The 27,516-nt window shown below is 31.5% G+C and overlaps 1 protein-coding gene and 1 long non-coding RNA gene across 5 annotated transcripts in view; one reads left to right on the top strand and one right to left on the bottom strand.

Annotated features, from left to right (window-relative positions):
- Positions 1–1,147: 1,147 nt before the first annotated feature.
- LOC130901724 (proton-coupled amino acid transporter-like protein pathetic) overlaps positions 1,148–27,516 on the bottom strand; it is a 38,950-nt gene continuing 12,581 nt past the window's right edge. For 2 of the 4 annotated variants that reach the window (XM_057813283.1, XM_057813286.1), the window contains exons 2-9: positions 15,946–16,001; positions 15,167–15,271; positions 12,063–12,213; positions 9,909–10,030; positions 8,267–8,351; positions 3,625–3,856; positions 2,583–2,811; positions 1,148–2,527 (exon numbers count right to left, since the gene is read on the bottom strand). In XM_057813283.1, coding sequence (XP_057669266.1) covers positions 2,125–2,527; positions 2,583–2,811; positions 3,625–3,856; positions 8,267–8,351; positions 9,909–10,030; positions 12,063–12,213; positions 15,167–15,271; positions 15,946–15,995 — 1,377 coding nt within the window. In that variant the 5' untranslated portion in view covers positions 15,996–16,001 and the 3' untranslated portion in view covers positions 1,148–2,124. Of the gene's footprint in view, positions 2,528–2,582; positions 2,812–3,624; positions 3,857–8,266; positions 8,352–9,908; positions 10,031–12,062; positions 12,214–15,166; positions 15,272–15,945; positions 16,002–20,493; positions 20,614–21,654; positions 21,674–27,516 lie in introns of those variants that run through there. The other 2 variants (XM_057813284.1, XM_057813282.1) reach the window with 2 other exon arrangements.
- LOC130901725 (uncharacterized) lies at positions 8,456–27,513 on the top strand. The gene is made up of 3 exons (XR_009060322.1): positions 8,456–8,672; positions 24,151–24,281; positions 27,341–27,513. It is a non-coding gene; the product is annotated as an uncharacterized LOC130901725 (long non-coding RNA).

Here is a 27,516-nt window from a genome sequence, read left to right as displayed (position 1 = left end):
ATCTATAAAGCATATGTTCAGTTTGAAGACGCCACGTTGTTCAGTATTTGCTTGGCAACCATTAATAGTGAATTATTTCAGTGAATTTGTAAACATGGAAAAAATGGTCGTCGTTATGTGATACAATACTTTTATTTGAGAGGCCGTAACCCAACCAATATAAAAGCTGAACCAGACTCGACTCTGGGTGAGACGGCTCCTTCGTTATCAACATTAAAATATTGGGTAGCAGAGTTTAAACGAGGCGGTATTACATGCGGAGACAAACATCGCAGCGGTCGATCAAATGAGGTAACAACTCCAGAAATGCTGAAGAAAATCTACAAAGTGGTACTGGATGATCGTCGACTGAAATTGTACGAGCTAGCAGACATAGTATGCATTTAAAATAATACATATTAACTTAAAATTTGTACATGAGAAAGCTGTGCGCATGATGGGGCCGCGTTTGCTCACATTGCAATATAAACAACGTCGTGAAGATGTTTCAATCGAGTGTTTGCCAATGTTTCACAGAAAAAGCCGAATTATTGCGCCGTTTTATAACCATGGATGAAACGTGGGTCCATCACTTCACATTTGAAACAAAACAACATTCAAAACAATGGCCTGAAAAGAGAGAATCGGCTCCAAAGAAGACAAAGACTGTTCCATCTACAGGAAAGGTTATGGCGCCGCTTATTTGGGATGAGTGTGGGATAATATTTATTGACTATCTTGAAAAAAGAAAAACTATCAATGGCGAGTATTATGCGAACTTATTGCAGCATTTCTGCGAAGGTATCAAGCAAAAACGGCCGCATTAGGCCAAGAAGAAAATGTTTCATTTACCCGACAATCCACCAGCTCACACATCCGTTATTGCAATGGTAATCCCAGACTTAAAAAATATTAGGTGGTCAAATATTTTGAGGAACTTGACGATTCTTATTATAAAAAGAGTATCGAACATATTGAAAAATGCTGGGAAAAGTGTATAAAGCTAAAAGGAGATTATGATGAAAAAAGTAAAAAACATCCAAAGAATCTGAAGTGTGTTTGAAGGAATTTGAGCCAGGAAATGAAATATGTATGTCTCTTAATGTGGATATTACTATTTCGTATTCTGAATTGAAGATAGTAGGGCAATTTAAATGAAACAAGAAAGCAAAATAAAATTTATTATATTCATCTGACAAATATATAAATATATATATATCAATATCACACAGGTTTTCTTATTATCTACTAGCATAGTCATGAATCAAAACATTATAAAATTGTCAGAAAATACATACTGTGACTAATATTAGTTTTTTCGACTATAGAAAAAACAGGATGACTTAGAACAGAGTGATGAATGTTTTCTGTTGCCTTTTTAATATCCAAAAACTATGATATGCTTACAAGTTATAATTATGAAGAGACAATTATAGCGTTACCATTAAAAAACTAATTTTGTGTATGCATATATTTCCAAATACGTGGTAGTTAAAATATTTTCAGTACCATCAAAGCAATTGATAATGGAGTAAAATTAAAATTTCATACTAATACGTTGAAATCATGTGGTGAATCTGTGAAATTTTTATTTCCAACTAAATTGTGTCAATTTTATAATAAACATACAACCTTCGGTTTCTGATGATGACAACTTGGTAAGCGAAACGTGTTTCAGTCGGTATATATGTCATAAAACCTATTTATACTGATAATTTTCAAGAGTTGGGTATGTATCTGTGAGGTAAATATAACTATAACACGAAAAAATTCAATCAAAATAAGCACTAGGTACGATGTTGATGCATTCTAGATTGTGTTAAAGATAACTTTCAATGGAATCCCAATATATAGAATAAAATATCACATATTTGAGTAACATTTTACTCCAACGTTTGGGATTTCTCTAAACTATATACTTCAAAGGACCTGACAATATTATAGAACCTGTGATTCTAAACCTTATTGATTTTGTTAGAAAAATGGGTATTACGAAAGTGGTATGTTGCCTGTGTGAATGGTGTGATGTTATGTGTGTAATTCTACGAAGCTTGACTATTATTTCAATTTTTTCTTTGAGAACTGTTTTGATGCCACGTAAGTATCTAGAGCCAATTCGTTAATGATAATTTGATAAAACACTTTTCATTCAATGAAATTAAGAATGGCAAAATAAGTTCCGCTTATCAAACCAAATAAAAAAAAGATTATCAAAACTAAATCTTTCATCAAAATCCAATTGAATCTTCCCCATTCATTCCAATTAACTACAATATCCAGGAAAGATGGGATGAAAAGACCTAATGTGGAAAAGAAAATAGCTCCTAAAAGATCGATAAGCGGACCCAGGTGATTTCCTGCTGCTGCAGCTACTCCAACGATGAAAGAAACTGTTAATATCCTCCAGATTATTTGTGCTATGTTATGTTTTTCTTGTGGTATGTGAGGTTTCATCCTTCTCCATGTTATATCAATAGGAACGTAATATTGAAGCATGAAAGTAAAAAATATTGCTATAGATATGGATGCTTGAACCACTTGAGCCAAACTAAAAAATATGAAATATAAAAACATATTATTTTTCCATTTCCTCAATAACTTACACTTCATCATCGGGTAGATTTTGAGTAATAGTAGCTTCAGTTTTATCTCCAAAGGCGTAATATCCGCAGAATCCAATAACAGTGTAGAACGTTACAACAAAAGTCATAGCAACGTTTAGAACTCCTGGACATCCTATGAAAGAATCTGTTACCATTGAATTCTCCACTGGCATTATTGTTCCAATTCCTTCCATAGCAAATATTATTGTCGTGAAGAAAGTTGGTATACCTGAAAGATACGTATGGTTGATAGAGTCCTTTAACATAGTACAGGAAATATTATCAGAAAAAAAGAAAGATTAGATATATGCCAAGACAAACAAAATACGAGAATGTCAGTATGAAGAGTAGTTATGAATATTAAATACAAACTGGAGTAAGACCCCAGTTTTCAATAATAAGTTTAAGTAGTTATCCAGCTTTGTTTATTGTTCTACCTCTTCACCATTCTCGATCTCTAGATTAGTTGAGTGAAGTCTCAGTAAAGTAATGGCTATATACATTTAGGTGATGGTATATATATTGAGATAAATGTGTTTATCTTAATCATCTATTTCAACCTCTGTCTTCAAACATTTTTTCAGTAAAAAAAAATAATCAGAAATAATATGTGACTAATTCAGATGGATGGGGTGGATGTTCTAAGACTATTCAATTATTTCATGCAAAAGTTCAAGTGGCTGTTGTGGAGTTTGTGACTGTGAACTATTGTGAAAAAGGAGGATCATTTTACAAATGGAGGAGTCATCTAACATTTCACTGTGAGACATTATCAAAGAAGGATCATGGAAATGGGTATACGTTATGAGCCAAAAAATAAAATTTCGGAATTAAGTTGGAAGAGGAGAAATATGAAATACAAACTGGAATAATAACCAACTGTCAAATATTTCGGATATTCAATATAAATTATTCATGCGAGTTATTCCAGCAAGAACTTAGCACACATTTCGTAGTTAGAAATAACTTATTGAACCTTTACATCTACCAAATATTAATTTCATTTTATTAAAAAACGGTAATAAATTGTATTCGATTTTACCTGATATACTTGTCGCTAATTTTCTCTCACTCGGATCAACTAAGGTCATATCTTTTACCATATAATATCCAGTAATAGCTAACGCTAAAACCATTGTCGCATTAGCTAAAAATGAAAACGGTACTAAATGTTTTAATTCTCTGATTTGACAGAATATTATGAGGAGAATTAGAATTATTATTTTGAAATATTGACTCCAATATTTCGCAGGTTCATAATGGCTTCCAATCAACTAAAAATATAAAAAAAACGGATATAGAAATTAAAGCGAATCAATATCAAAGTAGGTACTTTGTAGCTTATTTGAAATACAATCTTAAATATTGAAGCAGATTGAGAAGAATAATACTCTGGTTTGATACATTTAGATAGCTATGAATACAGAATCAATTTCTATTTTAGTATCATTAGATATTTTATTTTATCCAAGTTTCATTCAAAAGTTATGGTGGTTTTAGTTGAAAATTTGTCTTTGTCTGGATTGACTTTAAGGCTCAAAAATTCATAGACGGACACATAATAGATGTTGCTATCAGTATTAAGTCCAAATAATTTTCGTATAACCCTAGCCTTCAAAAGATACTAGTATAAGTTTTTGAGAGAAGCAACTTTGTTAGTTTGAAAAAATTAACAGAATGTTAATAAACCAAGGAACGTGTTGGACGCAAATGAAGATTTGGGTATGCGGAAGCTCTGTTAAAAATGGGTAGACGCGAGCTTACAGTCAACCAAAAAAAAAAAACAATCGATAGTCAGCCAAGTGGACTGCACGGGATGAACCTACTTCAAAGCTTGGACAGATGCTAAAGGCGGTTGGCAAGGTTATGCCATTAGTACTTTGGCATGTTTAGGTATAATCTTAATGGATTTGAAAAGAGAAAAACCATAAAAACTACTATTACGGAGAGTTATTGGAGCATATAAAGAACGAAATCATGGAGAACGGTTCCATTTAAAGAAAAAGAAAGTGCTGTCTAATCAAGACATTTATATTGTAACGAATCAATGAAAACGATGGCAAAATTGCATGAATTGGGCTTCAAATTGCTTCCTTATCCACCGTATTCTCACGTTATGTCCTCAGCGACTTTTTCCGGTCTGGTCTCGGATTTTAAGAGGATGGTCACTGTACGGAATTTTTGCGCCGATAATGAGATAATAGTAGAAGCTGAAGTCTATTTCCAGAAAGACAAATTGTACAAAAAAATGGTATCGAAAACCAGTATGAACACTATAATTGTTATATCGCACTTGAAGGCGAAGATTTTCTCTATGCTAGCCTATGAAATTGTTGGCTCACAATTTGTTTTATGAAAATGTAAATTTTTTTCTACGAAAAATTTGACTCTAAATAGATCCCACGTTTATAGTTACAAAACTATACGTGTAAAATAATTATGACAGATCATTGGATCTATTTTGATATGATCAGACCTTCATCGGATCCACCATTAAACGTCAGAGTCGAGCGTTTGCTTGGAAATGTTATTGAGTTGGTATTTGGGCATGTGGATGTTATTTCTTTTGTCGACTATCTGCGGAAAAACAATTTCATGTTTGGCAATGTGAAATTATAATTATTTGCTCTCAATAGTTATTATTGTGATATGTTCATTGTTTCTGATTGATCATTTTTAATTCCTCGTTTCAATCATGATGACTTAGCGTTTGACGAATGTTTAATATCGAGAACTTTTTGCTTTGAATAATCGTTGATATAAGAATATCAACGACTAAGAAATTTTTGTTCGTATTATATGACTGAAGATTAATATTTGTTTCCTTTACTATATAAAATTGACAACGGATAGCGAAAAACATAGTTTCCTTTATAGTTTTTGAGTGACGCTTTGAAAATCGTATAAAAATATATTAATTTGCAACATCATCATAGCTTTAAAAATTACTTCCAGATACAAGTTACGCAATTTAATTTTATATTAGTGAAAATCTCCGACATTCATAGCATACAAAGTACTACTTAAGAAAAGTACGGAGAAGTTCGTCAAACAGTTGGAATCGGGAAAATTAGAGATAATTCAGCTACCTACCAATAAACGGTAGTGATCGGGAACGTGCTGAACGTTCTCTGTCTAGCCATTTTTTATTTCTGTCAATTGTTAGTTTTTGACAGGTGTATTTTTTAAACGAATGCTATTTTGGTTATTTTTTTGCTTAGTTTATTCAAACGAAATTATTTTTATTGAATTTAACAAATAGTAAATCTGGTCGTACTTTGTCTAGTTTTTTTTTTATAGAAAGGTGTATCTATCACTGACCCACTTTTATATGGATATGAAAATGGATATTATAATTCATAAAGAAATTATGGAGGATAATTCATGGAGCCCCAATTCCGTTCCTCATTATAAACGAATTCAATAATTTTTCTTCTAAGTAAGACTACAACTTAATGTTTGATCACAGAACACAGTTGATTTAATAAATTTGTGGACCGTCACTGTTTCAGTTTTTGTTCAGTTTTCACTTCCGGTACCGCTACCTAGCATAAATTAAAAGTACTCTGAAACATGGCGTCCAATTCGGAACGTGCTATACCGCATTGCCACCAAACGATTACGCTAGGGTTTAACAACAGTTGCTCAAGTTTTGTCCGATTATGTTTCTGATAAAAAAAATTAGGAATTCAAATTAATCTACTTCCTGCAATATGGTAAGCTGTATTATTTTTTTAGTCGATAAGGTTACTATGTCAACAATGAAAGTCTTTTTTGAAAAGTCTCCCTCTAAATTTTAGTCGAAAACATACAGCGGTTAGTTGCTTATAAGATACCTTCACGAGTAACCAGAATAATTGTATAAAGTTCATAACTGATTAACTTCATGTACCTGTATTTTATTCAAATTCTGCTGTTCTATTTAATTAGATTTATATTGTTCTTAAAAACCCGTTCATCGGGAATTTTATAGCGCAAAAATGTGGAGTTATATAAATTATATCAGGTTTGGTAATGCGCGAAATATAGGGAGATTATTTAAATATTGATTAATGGGTGATTGAACGTCAAGAATATCAAGAACTCTCAAGGCAACCAGCTCACCAGTGGCTGTCTACCAGCTAATTATCAAAAATCTTATCTAGTACTTCCATTAATAAGCATCGCATTTTTAACTATGCGTCCCTAAATATGTGCCTTAGCAATGACAATAATAATGATAATGGAGAACTGTTGAATTCGGAATAGAATATTTGTGGACTTATGTATTGTGTGGTATTAATGTTATCTTGTTTGATTACGTAAATCATTATTGTGCTACTTTGACCAGCTATCCTACGTAAATGGCAGAATATGTTGAATGAAGATGTCATCTAGATGGTAATAACAGGCTCCATAAAGTTGAAGTAAAACAGAAATTGTTGAGACAGTTGAAGGAGAACTTGTCCAGAATAAACACATTCCCCGAAGCCTGGCTCAATGATCAGTGATATCAATGCTACATAAACTTATGAAAAAACTGGTTCTGCGTTTTCATAAATTCTAAGTAGTGATTATGTCGAAAAGTGATAGGCATGTAGACATCAGAGTAACGTGGTAACTCTGCTGTAAAAGCAAATCGAAATCTGTTTATTTTTGATAGTCCATAGAAGTTCGTCAGCCTGGATGACCGTGAATCAATTATTCTATTGCGAAATACGTAGTGTGGTGCATGAGTTCTTGGCTTGATGTAACAAAAACTTTTATAGGAAGTTTCGACTTACTGTTTCCATCTATTTTATTATAGTAGAAGTCGAACATCCAATCAGTCAAGTTGTTTTTAAAAATATCTCAAATTGAGTTTGGTGCTGTTATAAAATTTGGCTAAAGAAGGATTATCTCATAAAAGCATTTAAATATGATAAAAAATAATGCAAAGTGGGTGCCTCAAATTCTCAGCGCAGTTCAAAAGCAGTGTCGAGTTAAATGCTGTGAACGATTTTTAGAGCTTGCCACGAGGACCAAAAAGATTAATTCCATCAATTGTAATGGGTGATGAAGCTATGGTCTTCTGCTGTGATACGAATAATAGATTTTGATTAGATTTGGAAGTGGACTGACGTATACCGAGTAAAAAATATACGAGTTTCATAAATTAGGAATTTAATAATAAAGTAGGAATTTAATTAGCCGGATCAAAAATTACATCTTATCGTTACTTATTTTTTCCTTTTTTTATCCACCATTTCATATTTTAGTGGTTTGTTCAAAAGCTACTGTGAACAAATGCTTGAAAGCTAGCTCTTATTTGCCCCAGGCTGAGTAATGTGTTCAATTCTAAGAAAATTCCTAGAATCTAATATGAATTGTAATCCTGCTCAAACATTTGTTCGTTCACAATTATCATTACCACTTCCAATATATTGTGCAAATCACCACACTTTTTCTAAAACAATGAATAGGAACTGATTTTCTGCAGAAGGAAGGTGTCTCTCTAATTCTTAGTTAGTTTGGATATATCAAGTTTATTTCAAACTTCACTAATAACAGCATAGATACATGAGAAGAAACAAATTTAATGAATAAATTCCGCATCTCAATTAACTCAATTAACAATTTTTTAATGTAACAAATGATAACCGATTTAATAGATGATTGATTCTGTTTGCTGCACTTGGGAATTCCGGAAAAAATATTCTACATACCTTCGCCATTGATTCTGATATAAATACAATATACACCGCATTCCCAACAAAATGTGTCATCGTCAAAGCTATTTCAACAAACAATCTAAAAAGAAAAAAATAATATTTTCATATTTATTAAAATCATATCAGTCAATAAACTTGTTTAGTTCTTCCAATATTAATTGCAGAAGACGTTATACGAGGATCAATCAATATTTCATAAATACGCACGGCACTCATACCAAATTAAGAAATGAAAAATAATGTTTACTCTCCGTATAAAATCCATCTCCACTTTTACCAATGAAAACATCGAATCTTAAACATAAATGCATTTCTTTTGGACGAAGCTGTCGGAAGGCATATGTACAGAATTTGTTCGAAATATTCCTGCCAGAGACAGTCTGCGATCAGCATTGGCTTGGTAAGATTTATTTAATGCATAAATTTCTTTAAATAAATAAAAATATGGTGTTCTTTAGACCATGGACGAATGAATACAATAAAAATGCACAGTTTGGTAAGAATAAAGACAGGTATAAATTTAATAATAAATATTTAGATATACAAATACACCAATCTATTTTAAATATATTCAAATGCTGAAAAAAGGAAAATATTCCGCAATCTGATAATACAATCATAATAAGAATTGCTGAATTGAGAAGAGTAAATAAATTTTGTTGTAGTTGAGCGTCGCGTCGGTTCCGTGTAAAATGTATTTTAAAAAGTTTTGATTAATGTGTAGATAAAAATGAACAAGTAAAAGATCGATTAAAAATTTGTTTAAAGCTTGTCTAGACATACATGCTCTGACCATGGAATGTATATACAAAGAGCTCGACGGTTTTCCAGAAGTCTGTGAAAGCAACGTTGCGAATGTACAGCAACCTCCGTCAGTAACAAGAAATGGGAAGTTACTCACTATTTTTCCGTAACCGTATGGCCCTGAGGATGAGTCCAGATTTCTAATATATAGCCCTAGAAACGATACAGCACGAAATTACGTTCTTTTGCATCACCTCGTTGGAAAAAGTAGGAGCATCACCTGTTTTTGATAGTCAAGGTAGTAACCATAAGAAATATTTACTTGTGGAAACGGCTATTAATGCTGCAATGTACTGGGAATTTTTGTAGAACATCTAGACAGTACGCATAATGAAGTTCATAGTGATAGAAAGCACATATATTGTTGTGTGATTTTATTAAATCGATCATATCTTTAAATAAATCTGAGACCAATAGCAAATTAACGGAGGCAATGGCAAGTAAATTCGTTTAGTTGCCAGTATTTAGTTTTTTCAATTCAAATGACGCGAACACAATTCTAGTGACCGATATTAGGACGTGAGTTAAAAAATGTATTATTGATTGATGAGTTGTTAATAAAAGTTTCATTTTTATTTTGGTGAAGAAACCTTCTGAAGTTTGGCAAGTAATTGATCAATTATATTTTTATAGGATAGATAGGTAATCGAAAAATTGATACAATTAGATGTACAAATAGATTCTCTCGTGTTAGCGCCATTATTCATGAATTTAATGAAGACTACTCATGTTACTCATTCTAATTCTTTCATAAGATTCATGATTAATGATTAAAATTCATCAGTTTGTATTAATCAAATTATATTAATTCTAGAGTAAAATTAGATCTTACTTTGCAACTTTGGAAAATTTCTTAATGTTGGGTGGACCATTGTCGAAAACTGCTTCTGCTGTTTCCGCAAATCCTAAACTGGGTATTTTCTTCTTAATGCATATTTTTTGGGAAGCTGAAACCTTTATTATCGTTTGAATATTGTATATAATTGATTTGAAAACTTGTTATTGTGAACGTACGAGTAATAATTGAAGATTGAATTATTCTCGTTGAGCTTAAGTCTAAATTACTAGAGAAGTATATGAAATAATAATAACATATTTTTTAATGATGCTCCTGCCATTGGCATTGCTATAATCTTGTCGTAATTCAATTGATATAGAAATCAAAAGCTCGCTCTAAGGTATACTACTAATTTTGAGTGGTAAAAAATTTGAATCCAAAATCCAATATTACGGCTTTCTTTTTGTATGATTATTTAATAAACAAAGTGAATAATGGCATTATTCATATGAAACCTTCTATGATATGTATTTCTTTCTGGCCTATACACTTTTGGAGAAATGTGTTTCAATTTAGAGATTTTCTAGCACTAGCTGAACCTTAAATAGATGCACTTTCAAGTCTATCTTCAATATATGACGCAAAGTTGTTCGGAATATAACGCCTGCCTATATAGTACAGGGAAATTAGGCGATTTTGAGCTAAAGCCCTAAATTAAATTGAGGGTTTTGATTTTCTAGATTCTGGGAGATTTAGAATACTGAATAAATCTAGCAGCTCTTAACAAAATTACGAAAACATGTTTTCGAAATTTTAGGAGTTGAAAACTATGAGGAGAATAAAAAACTGCCGTAATAAAAAATGTAAAGTACAAAATTCTCTACAAGCAAGTATCCGAGGTATTTGTTCCTAGTCCCTAAAGTGCTGGAGCAAAGAATGTACAGCAAAAAATTCTTTACATATTGTCTTGAACTTTTTTTCCTAACGTAAAATCGGTTCATGTGCTAAAAAACATTTTGAATTGCGGATAATTTGAAAACTATAAGGATCTCGATACAAACTGCTGGGACAAGAAATGTGGAGAACAACGTCCTATCCAAAAAAGGTTTCAATTTTTCCCTAGCCACAAAATTTCCATTTTAAAACGGGTTTCAACGGTCAAAAATGTTTTTAATCGCGAATAACTCAAAAACTGCGTAGGATTCAAAAAAGTTCCGGAGCTAAAACTATAGAGCACAAAATGATTATCCATATTTTTGTGGAAGAGAAACTATTAAGAAGTCTGTGAATATTGACATAATAATCAACCGAGAACGAAATCGCGTTTTATAAAAGTTAGTTCATCATCTTTACCATCATGACGCATTTTGATTTTTGAAAACTAAATAGTTTTCCAATAGTTAGAGCAGTTTCCATGTGCGCCTGGAACGTAAATTGGCTTTCGGCATTGAGGGAGATTTAATAAGAAATAGTAGCTGCAACGAAAAAATTACTAGAGACCTTTTTTGTAGAAAATATTGTGCTCTATATTTTTTTGTAAAAAAAGTTTCTGTCGAATTTCTTTTAGTTTCCGAGTTATTGGCGTTTCAAAATTTTTTTGAGTTTCGAGGTCTAAAACTTCCCGTGCCCGTAATTTTGTTAAGAGTTGCTAGGCTTATTCAGTAACCCTAAACCTCTGAGAATTCAGAAAATTAGAAGCGTCCAATCTAATTTCGGGTTTAATCCTATTTTACATGTACTAATACTTATCCTGTTCCGTGGGAGCTGTGTTTGGTTTGGTTAATAGTAGTGCCAGTTGCTTAGAAGTTATCAAGTCTTGCTTTAATCGAATTTACACTCATTACACTAATTAATGTAGTGTAATTAGCAATAGAGGGCGAGTAATACCGTATGTCATTGCAACTGAATTTGTAAGAAACGAAGAACCCCGCAGGAATAGCTCCAACACTAACGCTACATAGTTCCAACCCTAGAAGGGTTACAAAGTGTTGAAATTTATGTCATACCCCATATAATATTCCAAAGATAGATTTCATATATTGCTTGTTTTCAACATAGAACTATTGATCCTCATACAAATACACAAAAAACCAAAGATATATAAAGCTTTGGGTTTCGTAGGTATTCTGATACTTATACAATTCTTATAAAAGGATTTAAGTAAATAAAATGAACGCGAAGATTGATTTATTTTATTTAAGTACGTACCAAAAGATGAACTGTATATGTACATATGAAACCAATTAACATCGTTCCAATAACACCAACTAGAAGACCTGAATTTAGAAAGGCCCTAGGAACTGCAAGTAGACCACTTCCTAAAGAGCCTTTTAATATATGAATTAATGCGCCTAAAAAACTGAATAAAAGGTTGATTTTTAACAACTATTTTCAGCAATTTTCAAATATTCAATTGTAGAATGCAATTATTATCAAAAGAACAAAGAAATTCCTAGTTGTAAAAATTACCTCACGTTTCCGTATGAAAAATAGGGTCTAAGTGAATGAAAATTGTATTCATATATCACTAACAATTTAGTCTTATTTGAAATATCATCAAAACTCGATTATTACTAAAATTTTAAAACAATATATAATGATTTTCCAATAATCTTATTAAATTGACATTGTCTAATTTAAATCTTTATTAACATTTACAATTTGAGTACCAACAATATCACTTTCAATCGTCTACCTACGCATCCAGTTTGTTCCTAGTATTTGATTACATCATTTTAGTTAATATTATGTTGAATCTTACGAATATTTTTCATTAGATTTCATGATATAAATTTTATATTAACACATTGGTTGTTCCTTGTTCAGATTACAATCCTCCTTGAGAGCCTAACCTATTGGATATGCAACCATATGCTATCGTGAAAGTATATAATGCAGTTATATCATAGAATACCTAGTTATTCCATGAAATAACTGACTGTGTCCGTTTAAGTATGTAGTATGTCAGTAATTTGACACCTTAACTAGTTATCCTATGAAATAACTAGGTATTCTATAAATTAACTAATGAGAGACAGTTAAAGTGTAAAATAAACAATTTATCTAAAATTAAACAACTAGGTATTCTATAAATGGTATTTATGGAAACGTACCATAATTTGTTACAACCAGGATTACTAAAATAATACTTGGAATTACAAAGAACATTATTTCTAAAATAAAAACATTTTTTGTTGATACACTGGGTTTGATACTAACATTTTTTAAATCCCAGACCAACATTTTGAGCTGCAGCAACCGACCGAAACGATATTTCCACATCCGGTACTTCTTCAATTTTAATTAATTTTTGTTCGCAGATTCTGAACTGAGATCGGGAATATAATTGTTTTATGATGCCCAATTGGAAAAATCCTTCTTGGGTTATTTTTATGAATAGATATAGCATCACCTTTTCCTCTGTCAACTTCAGGCACTGGAATTCGGACGGTAAATCTCAAAGAGGATTCAGAATGAGATTTATCCGACATTAATTTCATATTTGTCGCTTGAATTCCTAATCATTCCTTAGACTCTTTCTCTTTGAACATAAAGTTTATTAAAACACAATTTGCAGATTTTCTGCTCAACTTCATCTTCTGAAACATAATCTTCCGAACATGATTATGGACAGGCACCACACATCTTAAGCAAACTATATCTTCACTGCATTCTTTTAAACAGACAACACATACTTTCGTAATGGGATTATTAAAAACTGTTTGTTCAACTACTTTTTCATTATCAGGTTGAGAAGAAACATTCAATGCAATCAAAGTATTTTGCAATTGATCTTTGTCGACTATCGATTTAAGTGCTTTCTTTGGAATGGCAGTTGTTGACAGTCCAAATCTAGGTTTGCAACCAAAGATAGCTTCGTAGAGGGATCTTTTAATACCAGAATGGAGTGCGCTTTTCTTTTTTATTATTATTTTATTTTTTATTTCTAAATTTTAATCCGTTTCTCCATGAAGTTGACTGGTTGTCTTGCACCTAAGTTTTCAACATATTTTCTATATCCTGATTCACTCTCTCAACACTTCCTTTGCTTTGGCCAAGATTTGGCCAAGGTACTTTCAAGTCATCAATAAGTTTTTTACAAAATTCTCTTCCATTGTCCGACTGCAATATACATGGCGCTCCAAACAACAGGAATATATTAATCAACTGTTCTGCAACTACTTCCGCTCTTTTTGTTTGAAAAGGTCTTATAACCACAAATTTTGTAAGGTGATCTTTATAAACTGAAATAAATTTATCGTTTCCAGGTTGTCCAGGTTGTGATTGAAAATCTATGAGGTCAACCTGACAAAGGTGAAACAATTATGGGTTTAATAACAACAACTTTTCTGTCCGCTTTGCGTTTTTGTTGACAAAATTTACATTGACGCTCATTGTTGTTACTTCTCAGGTAGCTAATATAACCTCGAAACTCAAAGAGAGCGACATTAAATCTATGGAAAATGTACTTAAGTCTTTCCCTCTTCACTCCAAAATAGTCAAAGCTTGGCTAGCCTCGCAATATGAATAGCAATAGTATAAGACTTGAAGGAATATCGAGATAGGCATTTGTCACTGAAATAGAAGTGGCACTAAAATGTTTAAACTTCACTTTGATTATAGTTTGAAGCGGTTACTCGATAGGTACAGTAACACAACAAAAAAAATTCAAAAAAAGTGTCTTGCCATTGGGTTAGCACCAGATTTAACGAGGCACTTGTTTATAACTATTTTCTACACATTCAAAACTAATTATTAAAATCAATTTTATCCGGTTACTCGATAGGCCAGTTTTTTTGCAGGAGGTTCTTGGACTAACAGTCTAAATAACATGAAAAATATCTTGCAATAATAAATTCAAGCTGCAAAAGGTTCAATAAAATTAATAACAAAAAAAAGAAACTTCTTGAAATGTTTTGAAAAAATGATATTTTATCTGTAGATGTAGGATGATGAATCAGGCCCGGGAGAGTGAGGGAGATAGCATATCACAAAACTGGCCTACCTGAAATTCTCTCTCAAATACGTGGCTAGCTCTTAGGCTAGTAATCTTCATAAAACCTTCATATGTAAGTCAAATGAACAGTGTTGCAAATATACACAATTTAAAAATAAAGCAGGCAGCCTAACCAAAAAGTAGACTTATAAGCTAAATACACGATATAATTTCAAAATCAATACAACTCTCAAATAATGGCAACTTCATATTCCCTGTGTGAATCAATTTTTATAGTGTGAAATCACTATAAGTAACGAATTGACAATAATGACGAAATAATGATTTAGCTAATAGTGTAAAACTAAATACTTACGAATTTGGATGAGCGAGTATTCTATGTTCATAAGGGCTGTAAATTTTATCTATACTTTCAATACTAATCTGTGTGGATATTTGTTCATTATTCGCTAGTGTTGTTCTAAAAAATAAAATTATTATATGTATATATATATATATATATATATATATATATATATATATATATATAAATTTCTTCAATTTCTTATTTCTTAGACCTTTTGATATATTAATGCATCTAAATGTTTTTGATTTTAGGTCTCTTCTGTCTTAAAATTATTTTCTTTTATAGTTTTTAAAAGACTTTTCTTTAAGTCTTTATCAAAATATTTTGATAAAGACATAAAGAAAAATCGAAACGTCAAAATTTATCTTTCTTTTAAAAACTATCCCAAAAAAACTTATTTTAAAATAGAAGAGACCTAAAATCAAGAGCATTTAGATGCATTTATATACACACATGACGTATTGAGCGAAAAAGTGGATAAAGATGAATATTAAATACTTTTTGTAAACGGTGGATTTTGAATATATTTTCCCCTTGTTGCCTCTGGAAGTTTTCAATTAATAGCGAAACTTCTTCAAGCTTTAGACTATAAATAGCATCAACCTAAATAATTTTGGAAAGTTTTTTGGAACACGAATTTAGCTTTTTTGTCTCCAATTTTCCATACCAGAAGTAAATTGATTCCAATAATTCATCTTATTCTGTATCGTCATCATTAGGTGTTTTCCCGCCACCATCTTGAATACGCCCAATGCTAGTAATAAATGATAGCTTCAAAAACTACTTACGTGGAGTTGAAGTTATTAGGGGAGTCCAACTCGAATTTTTTTTTCGTCATCGTGATCTGTAACAAAGCATTTCTTCAATAACCATAAAATTGATACGTATATCTTAAGCTACGTGGGCTAGTAAATCATTGCTCTTTTGTGTCGTTGAGTAACCAAATAATAGCTGAGACGATTTTTGAATTCTCGTACAACATTTTGTATGACCTCAGGGTAATTTTGTTAATTTCTTCCTTTATCCTAGCTTTTAAATCAACAAAATTCTCTGATCTATTAAAATATACTTTAAAATAATCAGGTATTTTAGTATCTGTTCTGCTAAACATTAGGAAAAAATCTTTGAAGATACTAAAGACTTCTTAACGTGATGCAATACAACGTGCAATGCAATGCAAGACGCAATATTTCTTTATCAAAAGCATGCAGAACAGCTGAGTTTCGTAAAACGTAGCTTCGTTATTTTTATTGTTAAACTATGTACTAAATATTAGTAAAAATTCGAGGCTAGAAATTTGTTTACTTTTAGTGTTTTCTTGTGCAATTTCTTGCACGTTATATTGCATTATGTCAAGCGGCCTTAAAATATTAGTCAAAAAGCCAAATAAACAATTGATATGAATCTATTAGGCTGCTGTCATTTAGGTATTTAAAGTTACTAAAAGAAGTCAGTATAATAATTATGAGCGTATTAAATTTAATTATGGCTCATTTGTCCGAGACTTAAAAAGTAGACATTTTAATTATGATTCGTTATGGTAATAAAAGAAGAATTCAAAAGGAGGTTTGTGGAATTTTTAATAATGAATACCGTGGTCAACACGTTTCGCAGTCTATAGTTAGCAAAATTGAAAAAAAGTTTCCTGGAAATGTGAAAAATATTGATATAAGGTAAGACTTCTGTAAATTGATGATGGACAGAATGAACGCAGATTTGCAGTTCATCAACAAATTAGTTTTTTCTGATGAAGCGTTGTTTCATTTAAGCGGACGGTTAACAAACAGAACAGAGAAATCCTCACTAGATGTGTGAGGCTTTCACTCAATATCCTAAAAAAGTGAACGTTTGGGGTTAACAATAAAATTATTTTTTGGAGCACATTTAATGGTGAGGTTTATCTAGATTTTTTGATTAACTTCTCAGTACTTTCATTACAAAGACATTTTTCTCAGGTTCATCATCCAAATGAGATAGATCGATCTATTCACTACCAACTACACGGAGTTCCACCTCATTTGGCACACCTAAACGAGGTTTCTTCAAATAGGTAATTGGAAGACGTGGAACGATCGCATGGCATACTAAATTCTCCGATTTGGCTCCTCTTGATTGCTTCTTATGGGGTTATTCAATATCTCAAGTATATTTCAATAGACCAGACAATATTTCTGATTTAAAAGCTAGGATATCGGAAGAAATTAACAAAATAACCCCTAAGGTCATACAAAATATTGTACTAGAATTCCAAAATCGCCTCGGTTATTGTCAAGGAATGGATGGTGATCATTTTGAACATTAAATATTAAGCGACTTTATCTATTAGCTTCCTTCTACGTAAAGTTTTGTGATAGAGACATTATCAAAATTTTACATCTAAAAAATTAATTTTCTCAGTTATAATTGCGTCAAATGTAACAAAAAACTTTATATTGCAATGGACTAAAATCCCTTTCCAACAAGGTGTAACAGAACCCTCTACCTTATTTAAAATTTTCGAGGGGGTGCTGGAGGGGGATAATATTTCCATAATTGTCAATTTAAGAATAAAAATCGACCTGTTTCATGTTTTTTTCGCATAATACATATTTACACTAAAATTGAATTTATTCCATACATATGGACCGCATTGTATATTGACGAATTAAGTTTTAATGTTAACTTAAAAGCAATGAAAATTTGTTTTCAGTTTCAAGGTCTCAAGTCTTGTGAATACCCCTTCATTGCAATGAATGACAAAACTTATTCAAATTGTAATATAATTATTGAAATTGAATTTACACAAAACAATGGGCTGATAGTTGTTATCATAATGTTAAAAGTAGGCGTAATAAGCATATTTACTGAACCTTTATTTAAATATTAATGTAGAGTGATACATTTCAAGTTTATCGTATAACTTTTTGAAATAGTATGTTTCCGAAAATACACATCAGTATTAGTCATGAATTCTGCTTTCAACCCATTAATATGAAAAAAATCGTAATTTGTCGCATCAGAAATACAGTAACCAATTTTTTTTAAGTTTTGTTACTGGCACAAAAGTTTTCTGTCGATATTTTTTTAGCATTTGACTTCATACTTATCAGATGTTCTTTGATCTTTTGGAAAATGCGGGTACTTGTTGACGCTTAATATCAGATAAATATGATGGATCATCAATTTCTGTCTGTCTGAGCTATTTTAATGGTGAAGCTGTTACTGGAGGCAATATTCTGATGCAAAATAACAGCTTAGGGCAGCTTCCACCAGTGTTTATTAAACTAATAAAATAAATTACTTGAAATACTGATAGTAGTTCGTGCAGAAAATGAACAGTAAATTTAAATTGAAATTAAGCTAAGAGTTCGCCAACTTTTAACTTTTTGGTTCAATTCTTTAATTTTGTGAGGTTATGATTACGTTTGGTCAGTCTGTATTTGTGGTATTGTTTTGTTTACAACATTCATGTTCTTTGGTTATGGAAATATTATTCGCGTCATTGCATCGATTTCCTCCGTGGTATGGTATTTTTAAAATTGATTTCAAAAAATAGGAAAAGCAATGTCTGAAAGTAAGCAATGTCCCGTAGACGATAGATCACTGATAGCTAGAGGAGCTTTTCACATTTGTCTGATAAAAAGGATCCATACAAGTAATTTCTAATTAATTTATAATCATTTTTAGTTTACTGGATAAATAAAAAAATTACCAACAAGAAAGTATGGTTTAATATTAATTTTAATTTAGTTTTTTCTTGAACCACTACCACTACACCCACAACTACACTGTTTGACGGTCTTCAAAGACTGAGAATGAACCTTTTCGCAGGTATTTTATGAAAATTATGCCTTCAGTAGGTATCCCAAAATATGTAAGCATGATCTTTCCTGCTGGAAGCTGCCTCCTGAATATGGGTATCTACATTAAGGCCGCTTGACATGATGAAATCCAACGTGTAATGCATTGCAAGATGCAATATATACCTTCATCAAAAGCATGCGCAGATAAAGTTCAGCTGATTGTTACATGCAAAATCTCGCACTTGCAACATTATCGGTTTTATGCTATTTTTATTGCGTACAAGCTGCAATTATAGAAAGAAATCTAGTTACTTTTGGTTTAACAGCCACCTAATGTCAGACTTAGATCAGCTGACATTCGTAAAGTTTTGTTATTTTGTTTCTTACTTATAGAATTTTAGTAAGTGACAGTAATGATGCAATGGCAAGAGACTTGCATAGTGTCAAGCGAATGCAATATTTCGATCAATATTTCGATCTTGCGAGGAATTACATGCAATTTCTTGCACATGGTATTGCATCATGTCAAGCGTATGTTTATCCATTGTAAATCTATTGATATTAATACACTTGAGCGTATTTATAGTAGGTTTCAATATGACTTGATGATAAATAATTATTTTGATTTAAAAAAGTACCTTCTAAGTAGGCGAATGAAGCAATAATATTAAAATAGGTTACCTTACAGAAAATTTTATTCTGCTGTTTTTGTTCGCGTTGCAGTTTTGGTTTTATTCCAATTTAATTTGCATGACCTCTCCCTCTATTTAAAACCTTCCTCGCTCGGTAGTCTGGTAAAATTATTGTATACATAGAATAAATGTAATCTTTCGGCTTTGGAACAGAAAAACAAATACTGCTCTTATATAATCGGTTTTTAACGATGCTAGTCTATCTTTATCTTTATTATTTATTGTTTCCATTTAAATAAAAATTTTAGAATTTTGTTTGCATAGATATTATTTGTGAGCAATTTTTTCATTATAGGTTATTTTTTATGATGGCAATAAAGCTCTTCAACAGGTCAGAGGCAGAGTGAAGGTATAACCCTCGTATAATGCAATGATTTATTTTCCATAATACTCTCCATTTGCAAAATCTCATCCCAATACTCTCTGTATTCCTCTCCAATTAAAATTGTATGGTGCATTTTCTTGACAAATATCTACTTCTTGTTTCGGAAATTATAAATACTGAACAATAACAATATAACGTAATATTCTATATTTAAGGTTTTTGTATTAATAATTTTCACTTAGTAATAAGTAATTAAAAAGTATGTGAATATTTATATCATTTTAAGATATCTGTAAATAAATTTATCACTTAAATTATTTCAGCTGCCGTAAACCAAGCTTATTATATACTTTGCTTTGTTTATTTATCACAAACTTCTGCATTTTTTCTATATACGGAATATATTTAACCCAGATATACATAGAAACTCAAGTTTCAGCTAGAGCTAATATCAATGTTAAAGATGTGTGAATAAAATTAAACTGAAACTTTTCAAAAATCATCAAAAATATACTAAATTTGTGATCAAACACTCACCTTTGCTTGTCGATATGTTACACAAAAAAAGAATAACGCAAGGTTGTATTCAACTATTAACATTGTGATTATCCTTGATTTCAATTCTTGTAGTTGAAGTATATTTATTGACGTGAATTCAATAAATATGTAGATTTTCTACTAGGTAAACCTCAATCAGGTAATCAATCAATTATAAAAAATTATATGCTAGTCCAGTCCATTATTGTATTAAAGAGCAAGGACATTCTTACTGTTTTTTATATGGGTGATTTTCAAGTAGTCTGAAATATGTTTTACGGACCAGCGAATTCATTTGTGAGGTGATAAGCATAAACAAATACAGTGCATTTCAGAATATGCAAATGTAAACAGCTTTTCTATCACAAATTATTATGTAGAGTCAAAGTTCCTTCTCTAATTATCTTCTTTCCAAGACAAATAAAAATGTGGAGTTTCACTTGCCCTCCGCTAAACAAAATAGCTTGCTTCTGAAAAAGCCGAGTTCAGTAGTTGTGAAAAAAGAGTACCCAAATCACAAGAAGATGGTATAAGAGCTTCGGTAATACAGGCTATCTTTGTAAAGGCAAATTATCAAGTCGTGTTTAAAGAAAATAAGCTGTTAGGTAACTTAACAATCCTTCGACATCTATGTGGCGTGTTATGTGCCTTCGTAAGAAAATCATAAACGGTTTGCATGGAGGTAACAAAGAACTATATGTGAGTTTTGTGAGCTTATGCAAGACCAGTTGGTACACGATGATAGAGTTATTGGATCCCTCATTGTGTTCAGTGACGAGGTAACTTTGGAATATGGGTGACCAAGCAAAAACACCAAATTTTACAGCTAGAGCAAGATTCTCCAAAAGTTAATGTTTTTGTACAATCTCCCTTTTTTGATGAAAACACAGTTCCGGGAATTACATATCTGATATTTTCGAAAACTACCTTTTCCCACAGTTCGAAACAGTTTCATATGACTTTATGTATCAACAGAAATTGCACATATACACTGCATCTAAATGGGGACATCTTGGATACGTGTAAATGGTAAGCAAAAAACTGTATTAGTTACCATTTAATATAAAAGTATATATAAAAGTATATATAAAAGTATATATAAAAAAAATTATATTAATGATGCACTGTAATGTAGATAGAAAATATTACGTATTGTCTTACCGCATTAGATTTTTGGAAAAAAACTTATCAACCACATTAAAAACCATAAATAAATAAATGATAATGTGATGATTGTCTTACTTGGAAAAACTGATACTAATTCATAAGGTAGTTAATTGATCAAAGTCCAAAACAAAAACAGGTACAAATATTATATATAACGCACATTTGAGAAAAATGATAGTGAATGAATAGATTGATTAGATAATTATCCGCTGCCATTGATATGAAACTTTCAATTACAAATGTGTCTTTTTTGCTTCTTAACAGGCTTCAAAGCTACAAAATGAGATTTTATTCAATTATCGATCTTTTGTTAATTACAATCACAACCTCAATCGGATCTTAATCTAGCTATTGCTTCGAAAATTTTGGTGCTTGATAAATAAGGAAAAGTTTCGTATTTTGAGGTTGTTATTGACGTTATATAGTGTCCTAATTGCATCGTTTACTTCAGTTTTAGTTTGTTTTTTATTTGTGAGGCTCTTCTTGTGCTTTTTGCTTTCCCTTTTTTTTCTCTCCAATTGAGAGTACGCTAGCTTTTCATTATACTATTGGAATACAATTGATGTTATAGAAAAATAAGGTCTTTCCTCTATATTTTTGTATCAAAATTTACTTTTTGGGCACTTGGGCTACCTATAATATTCATTATGAATGATTATTATTAAATGAAAAAAGTCGATTTAGAACAGAAACAACAGCATTTTTTTCACAAAACACTCCTGAAACAACATAAGAAAGTTGTTAAACAATATTAGAGAATGAAATTTGATAAGACCCAATTTGCAGGTCCAAACTATTCTAATACCCGGCATTTTCCTTACAGTTTAAATAGTCCGAACAAAAATAAGCTACATAAATTCCCACCAAGCTGAAAATCAGAAAAATTGCTTAAATATGATTAAAAATAAAATTTGGAAGTTCCCCGTACATGAAAAAAATTGATTCAAGGTCAAAGGTCAGAAAAATAAGTTTTTTGCAATTTTCAGTAAAAAGTTTTATCATAAAAATACTTCAGATAAAAATTGTAGATAATGAAATTATCTACAAAAAACGTGTCAATACTTTTTTCTTACGTTTTTGAGATATAATTATTCAAAAATGTGTAAAAGCTGTAATTGTCATAATATGCATGAGAACGCTACGTATATAAATCTCTAGTTGTAATATATGTTGTAATATTTTTCTATCGGTCATTGTAACTTACACTTCTTCTTCTTCTTCTATCTTTTCTATAGGCAATTCTGCCTGTTTCTTTCTTTTGTTGTGCTTTTAAGTTATATTATCCCTCCATCTTTTCCGGGGTCGACCGACGCTCCTCCTCCCGACCGGCGATTTGTCTCTTGCGATCTTTACTATCATCTGTCATTCTACTTATATGGTTGTTCCATTCTTTTTTTCTATTCAATAACCACTTGTATTAGTCGCTACTCACTCGATCTCTCAGTGTGTTCCCCGTGATTCTCCTCAGTATTCTTATCTCAGCTGTTTCCAGCATTCTTTGTTTTTTGGACGTGTCCGGTCGCGTTTCGGCTGTGTATGTTATTATTGGTCTTATAACAACTTTGTAAATTCTAGTCTTAGTTTCCGTTCTAATATGTTTGTTTCTCCATATTGTATTATTGAGGCATCCTGCTGCACTATTGGCTTTCTAACTTACATTTAAAATATAAAATATACATAAGTTGTAACTATAAGAATATCAAGTAAAATGAAACAGTCTCGATGTGCATGTTCAATTGGTTTGTCTTCCTCCAACCTCAGTTGCTGCTCATCAACATTTTTTTTGGGTATAATACCAAGTTCAAGTGTGTCTTGGTTATCAGCTAGATCCTACAGACTGTGGGTGGAAGTTGATCCTGTTCAAACTTTACTGATTGCAAAAAAGTCGGACTGTTTTGTCCTTTGACACATACACCTTGTTAAGGCCGGTCGTGCTCTAATATTGAATCACAAACAGTGGAGGATCCTTTTGATTCCAACGAGGCGACATGCGATACATCGCTATTGACGTAATTTACATGCACTCGGAATGAAGATGGAGATGAAGAAGAAGAACAAGAAGAAAAATTTAGAACTTACGTATTGGAGGCTTGAATTTCACAACTTTTTTTAATTCAAATCACTTTTATCTTTTTAATCTCTGCTAATTTCCATTATTTTGCAGTAATTTCAAATTAAACATAATCGCAATAGACCCGTACAATATGCCTACTGGGGGGACCACGTTAAAAAAATGTGTTAAGTACAGTATCTCATAGGTTTGACGTTGAATAATTTTTTTCCATACACAGTAATGATGGGAAATATTAATTATACTATAAACAATTTTACTGACTTTCAGCTTAATGGGAATTTATGTATCTTCGAGTGTTTAAGCTGACCGGACTAAAAGAGAAATTACAATTTTATAAAATTTATTTGATTCTGATACTGTTTCATGATGGAAATGAACTGAATTGTGAGATTGTAAATTATAATTTATTATTTCAGATCATTGAAAACTTCTAGATGAGTTTGATGTTGGTAAATTTTCTACAATATAAAAGAGTCATAAACGTTATTCGGAACCATCAAAAATAGAGAAGGCATACAAAGAACATAACAGTAATACATAGACACAGGTTAGTTTTCGGTAGTACTTACGTTTTTGAATATTTTAATACACACAAATTATTATAACATATATGAACTATTTACTTTGTCTTATAAAAATAATTAGGTAACTAATTATCTTTTGTAATTCCTGTAAAAAGCAAATAATACGCGATAAAAGTACGTCAAAGGCGCGTACACGTTTAAATGATAAAACAACGTGTTGACGAGGACATTTATTTATTAACTACGGTTAGAGATTAGAGTGGAAATCAGACAATTAAAAAAAATTCGCTTAATGGAATTTGAATGCAATTATAACGATTTAAGTTAGTATTTAACTTCCTAAGATATTCATTAGAACAGATGTGTCAGTAGACGCTTTGGTTTATCAGAGCGAACAGGAATGTCGTTTAGTAGTTCTATCGAATATGGTTAATCATATAAAGATAATAGCCACACCTAAATGTTTTATCTAAAATCTATTTTTTATATTGTACGAAGAACTGTTTATGTCGTAACTCAATAAAGATTATCTATTTTAGTTTTCCTTCAACTACATTTTATATAATCGTTATTTAGGTTTGGGTCGTATGATAAAAGATGCTGCAAGTGTAATAGAAATAGTTTCTTGTTCTCCAGCTATATTTTCATTAATTTGGTGAAGGAGGTGCTGGATCGCCAACGATCGACAATAGTCACGGCGAAGAGGAAATATACAGAAGTTTTTGCAAATTCTCCGTGATTTACCTATAAAAATCTTCAATTTCTTTTGATATAGCAACAAATAATTTCTGTTTCTGATTATTATCAGCACTATTTTGATTATAAACAATCAGATCGTTAATAAACGGATTAAAGGAAGATTTGTGTAAAATTTGATCTGAAGACATCTACAAATTGAACACCAACATACTAAATAATTACGATAACAGGAAAAACAAGAAATTGTTAATAATAATAGTAACTTCATGAGGGTGATAAAATAATTATATACATACGAGGTGTGATAAAAAAAAGTAGTGAATGAAGTTTTTTACCAACAATTCCTTTCGCTGCAGTGACAAGTTTGAAACCACTTTAAAAGCAGCTTTGAGTCGATGTAAACAATAATAGTCCCAGAGATCGGGTTTTTCGGACAAATATTCCGGTACTTTCGGTCACTTCTGGCGAGGCTTTCAAACCCCACGATCCAAGAGTTTTCACTCGTGTACAATATGAGGTTTTCCAGTCCATTTTTTCGCCCGGAAAAACCGGCTGGCATTTTCATATCCGACCTGTACAGAGTGTCAGAAATGCCGTTTGGTGATGTACTAATTACGGGCCCCCCGTTTCCAAGCTCAAACATCTTATCGATGCTGTTTTATGTAGCCAGCTCCCCTACTATAAGGGATTTCATAATTGAACCACAGAATGATTTTCTCAATAGTTAGTTTAATGCATACTACACGCAGCGGTTCGAAGAGTTTGCCAGCGGTATGAGAAGAATGGATCCTTTTATTTGCGAACTGTAACAGGCAGAAGGCGATTTACAACCACTCATGACGACCGTTATATTGTGTTAACAAAATTAAGAAATCGTCACCTTAATTGCGTTCAAGTGCAAAGACAGACAGTGCACCGAATGACGATGACTGCGAAAAAATAACCTGATACCTAAAACACCTGCGATTGGTCCAAAACTTACTTCATCTCATCTGCAAGCTCGCCTGCGTTCTGCATAGGATCATCTGAATTGGATGTTGGATCAATGTAGCGACTGAAGAAGAAAAGTGTATCAAAGATCAAAAGAGCGATTTGCAGAATGATTGATTTGAAGAGCGGAGTGCTTTTGGAGGTGGAAGATCTGGGGTGTAATTTCTATAGGAGCTCGAAACGACGCTGTATTCATTCGTAGGGGTAAGGAATAAGAAGTTTAACAGCTGATTGATATATCGAGGAGATTTTAGTAATTTATGTGGTAACTCACGTTAACTACATTGGATACGAATTTATCTTTATGGAAGACAATGAAAGTAGGCACAGTCCTGATCTAAATCCTATATAACATTTATGGCATGAGCTGAAAAGAAGAACTAGAGCTAGATTTCCTTTCCCCAACTCGATCCCAGAGTTTATTGTTGCGGTAGAATCCCACATGAAACAATAGTAAGTTGATTAGATCCTTGCCTAATCGTATGAGAGATCTTATCAGGGCAAGAGGAGGTCATACCCATTATTAAGAAATCGAGTGTTAATTTATGTTAATAATAAAAAACCTTAATTTGCCTAATACATTTATTTCACTATGTTAAGCATAGGAAGTCGAAATAAGTTTTCATAAATATATACTCACATTAAAGCATATTAAATTGTCTTTCAAACAGCGTATTATTATAAAAAAATGTAATTAAAGTCAAAAGTATACAGTACTATGCACGCAAGTATATTTTTTCTGGATGGAATTCTGAAAAAATAGATTATTGAAGTTTTTCAAAAACTAATTTAAAAATTGAGAAATAAATTGTTTTTTTTGCTCACAACTGGGGTTTTTCGCCATAAACAATCTTGTTTGTGTGGAAATGTGGAATTTAAATTAATCGCATTCATTCATCAAAAATTTATTATTAAGCATTAGTTTTGTAACTATATTTTATTAAATGAATATTCACTAGATATTAAAAAACTAGGTTATTAATCTGAAAAGTAAGACTCTCCGGAACTGAAAGTGTCAAGATTAATTATTATTATTATATATGATTCCATAGAATATTCAATTTCATTCTTTATAATTCATTCAACACAATTTTTCAATGAATCTTTATCAAATTCCGATATACTTTGCCGTATGTCTGACTAAAAGCAGTTAAACGATTATCTTTGCATTGTTTTACTTTTAATATACTTAAAACTATATCCATCCTATTTCGGATGGCCACCAAAAAGTCGTCACATGAATTTAGGTAATAACAATAAATACACAACACTAAAATTAAATACAAAAATTGTTCCGAAAAACAAGTTAATATAATTATTATATCTACATCTCGAATCGCTATTTAAACACACTTTAAGAAATAACAAGAAATAACAAGAAATAACTTTTTAGGGAACGCCTTATCCAAAGAAAGTGAACGTCCGGACTGTACTTAGGAATAAGTCTGTTGCGTTATGTATTAAACACTTGAAAATGTGGGTAACACAACATTAATTAATTCAAATTAGCACATCCAAATTGGTTGCACATGATAATCATAACTTAATGATGGTATTTGTATGAAACAA

The sequence above is a fragment of the Diorhabda carinulata genome, chromosome X (genome assembly GCF_026250575.1).
Source record: "Diorhabda carinulata isolate Delta chromosome X, icDioCari1.1, whole genome shotgun sequence".
NCBI lineage: Eukaryota > Metazoa > Arthropoda > Insecta > Coleoptera > Chrysomelidae > Diorhabda > Diorhabda carinulata.
This window is presented reverse-complemented; position numbering and strand designations above follow the sequence as displayed.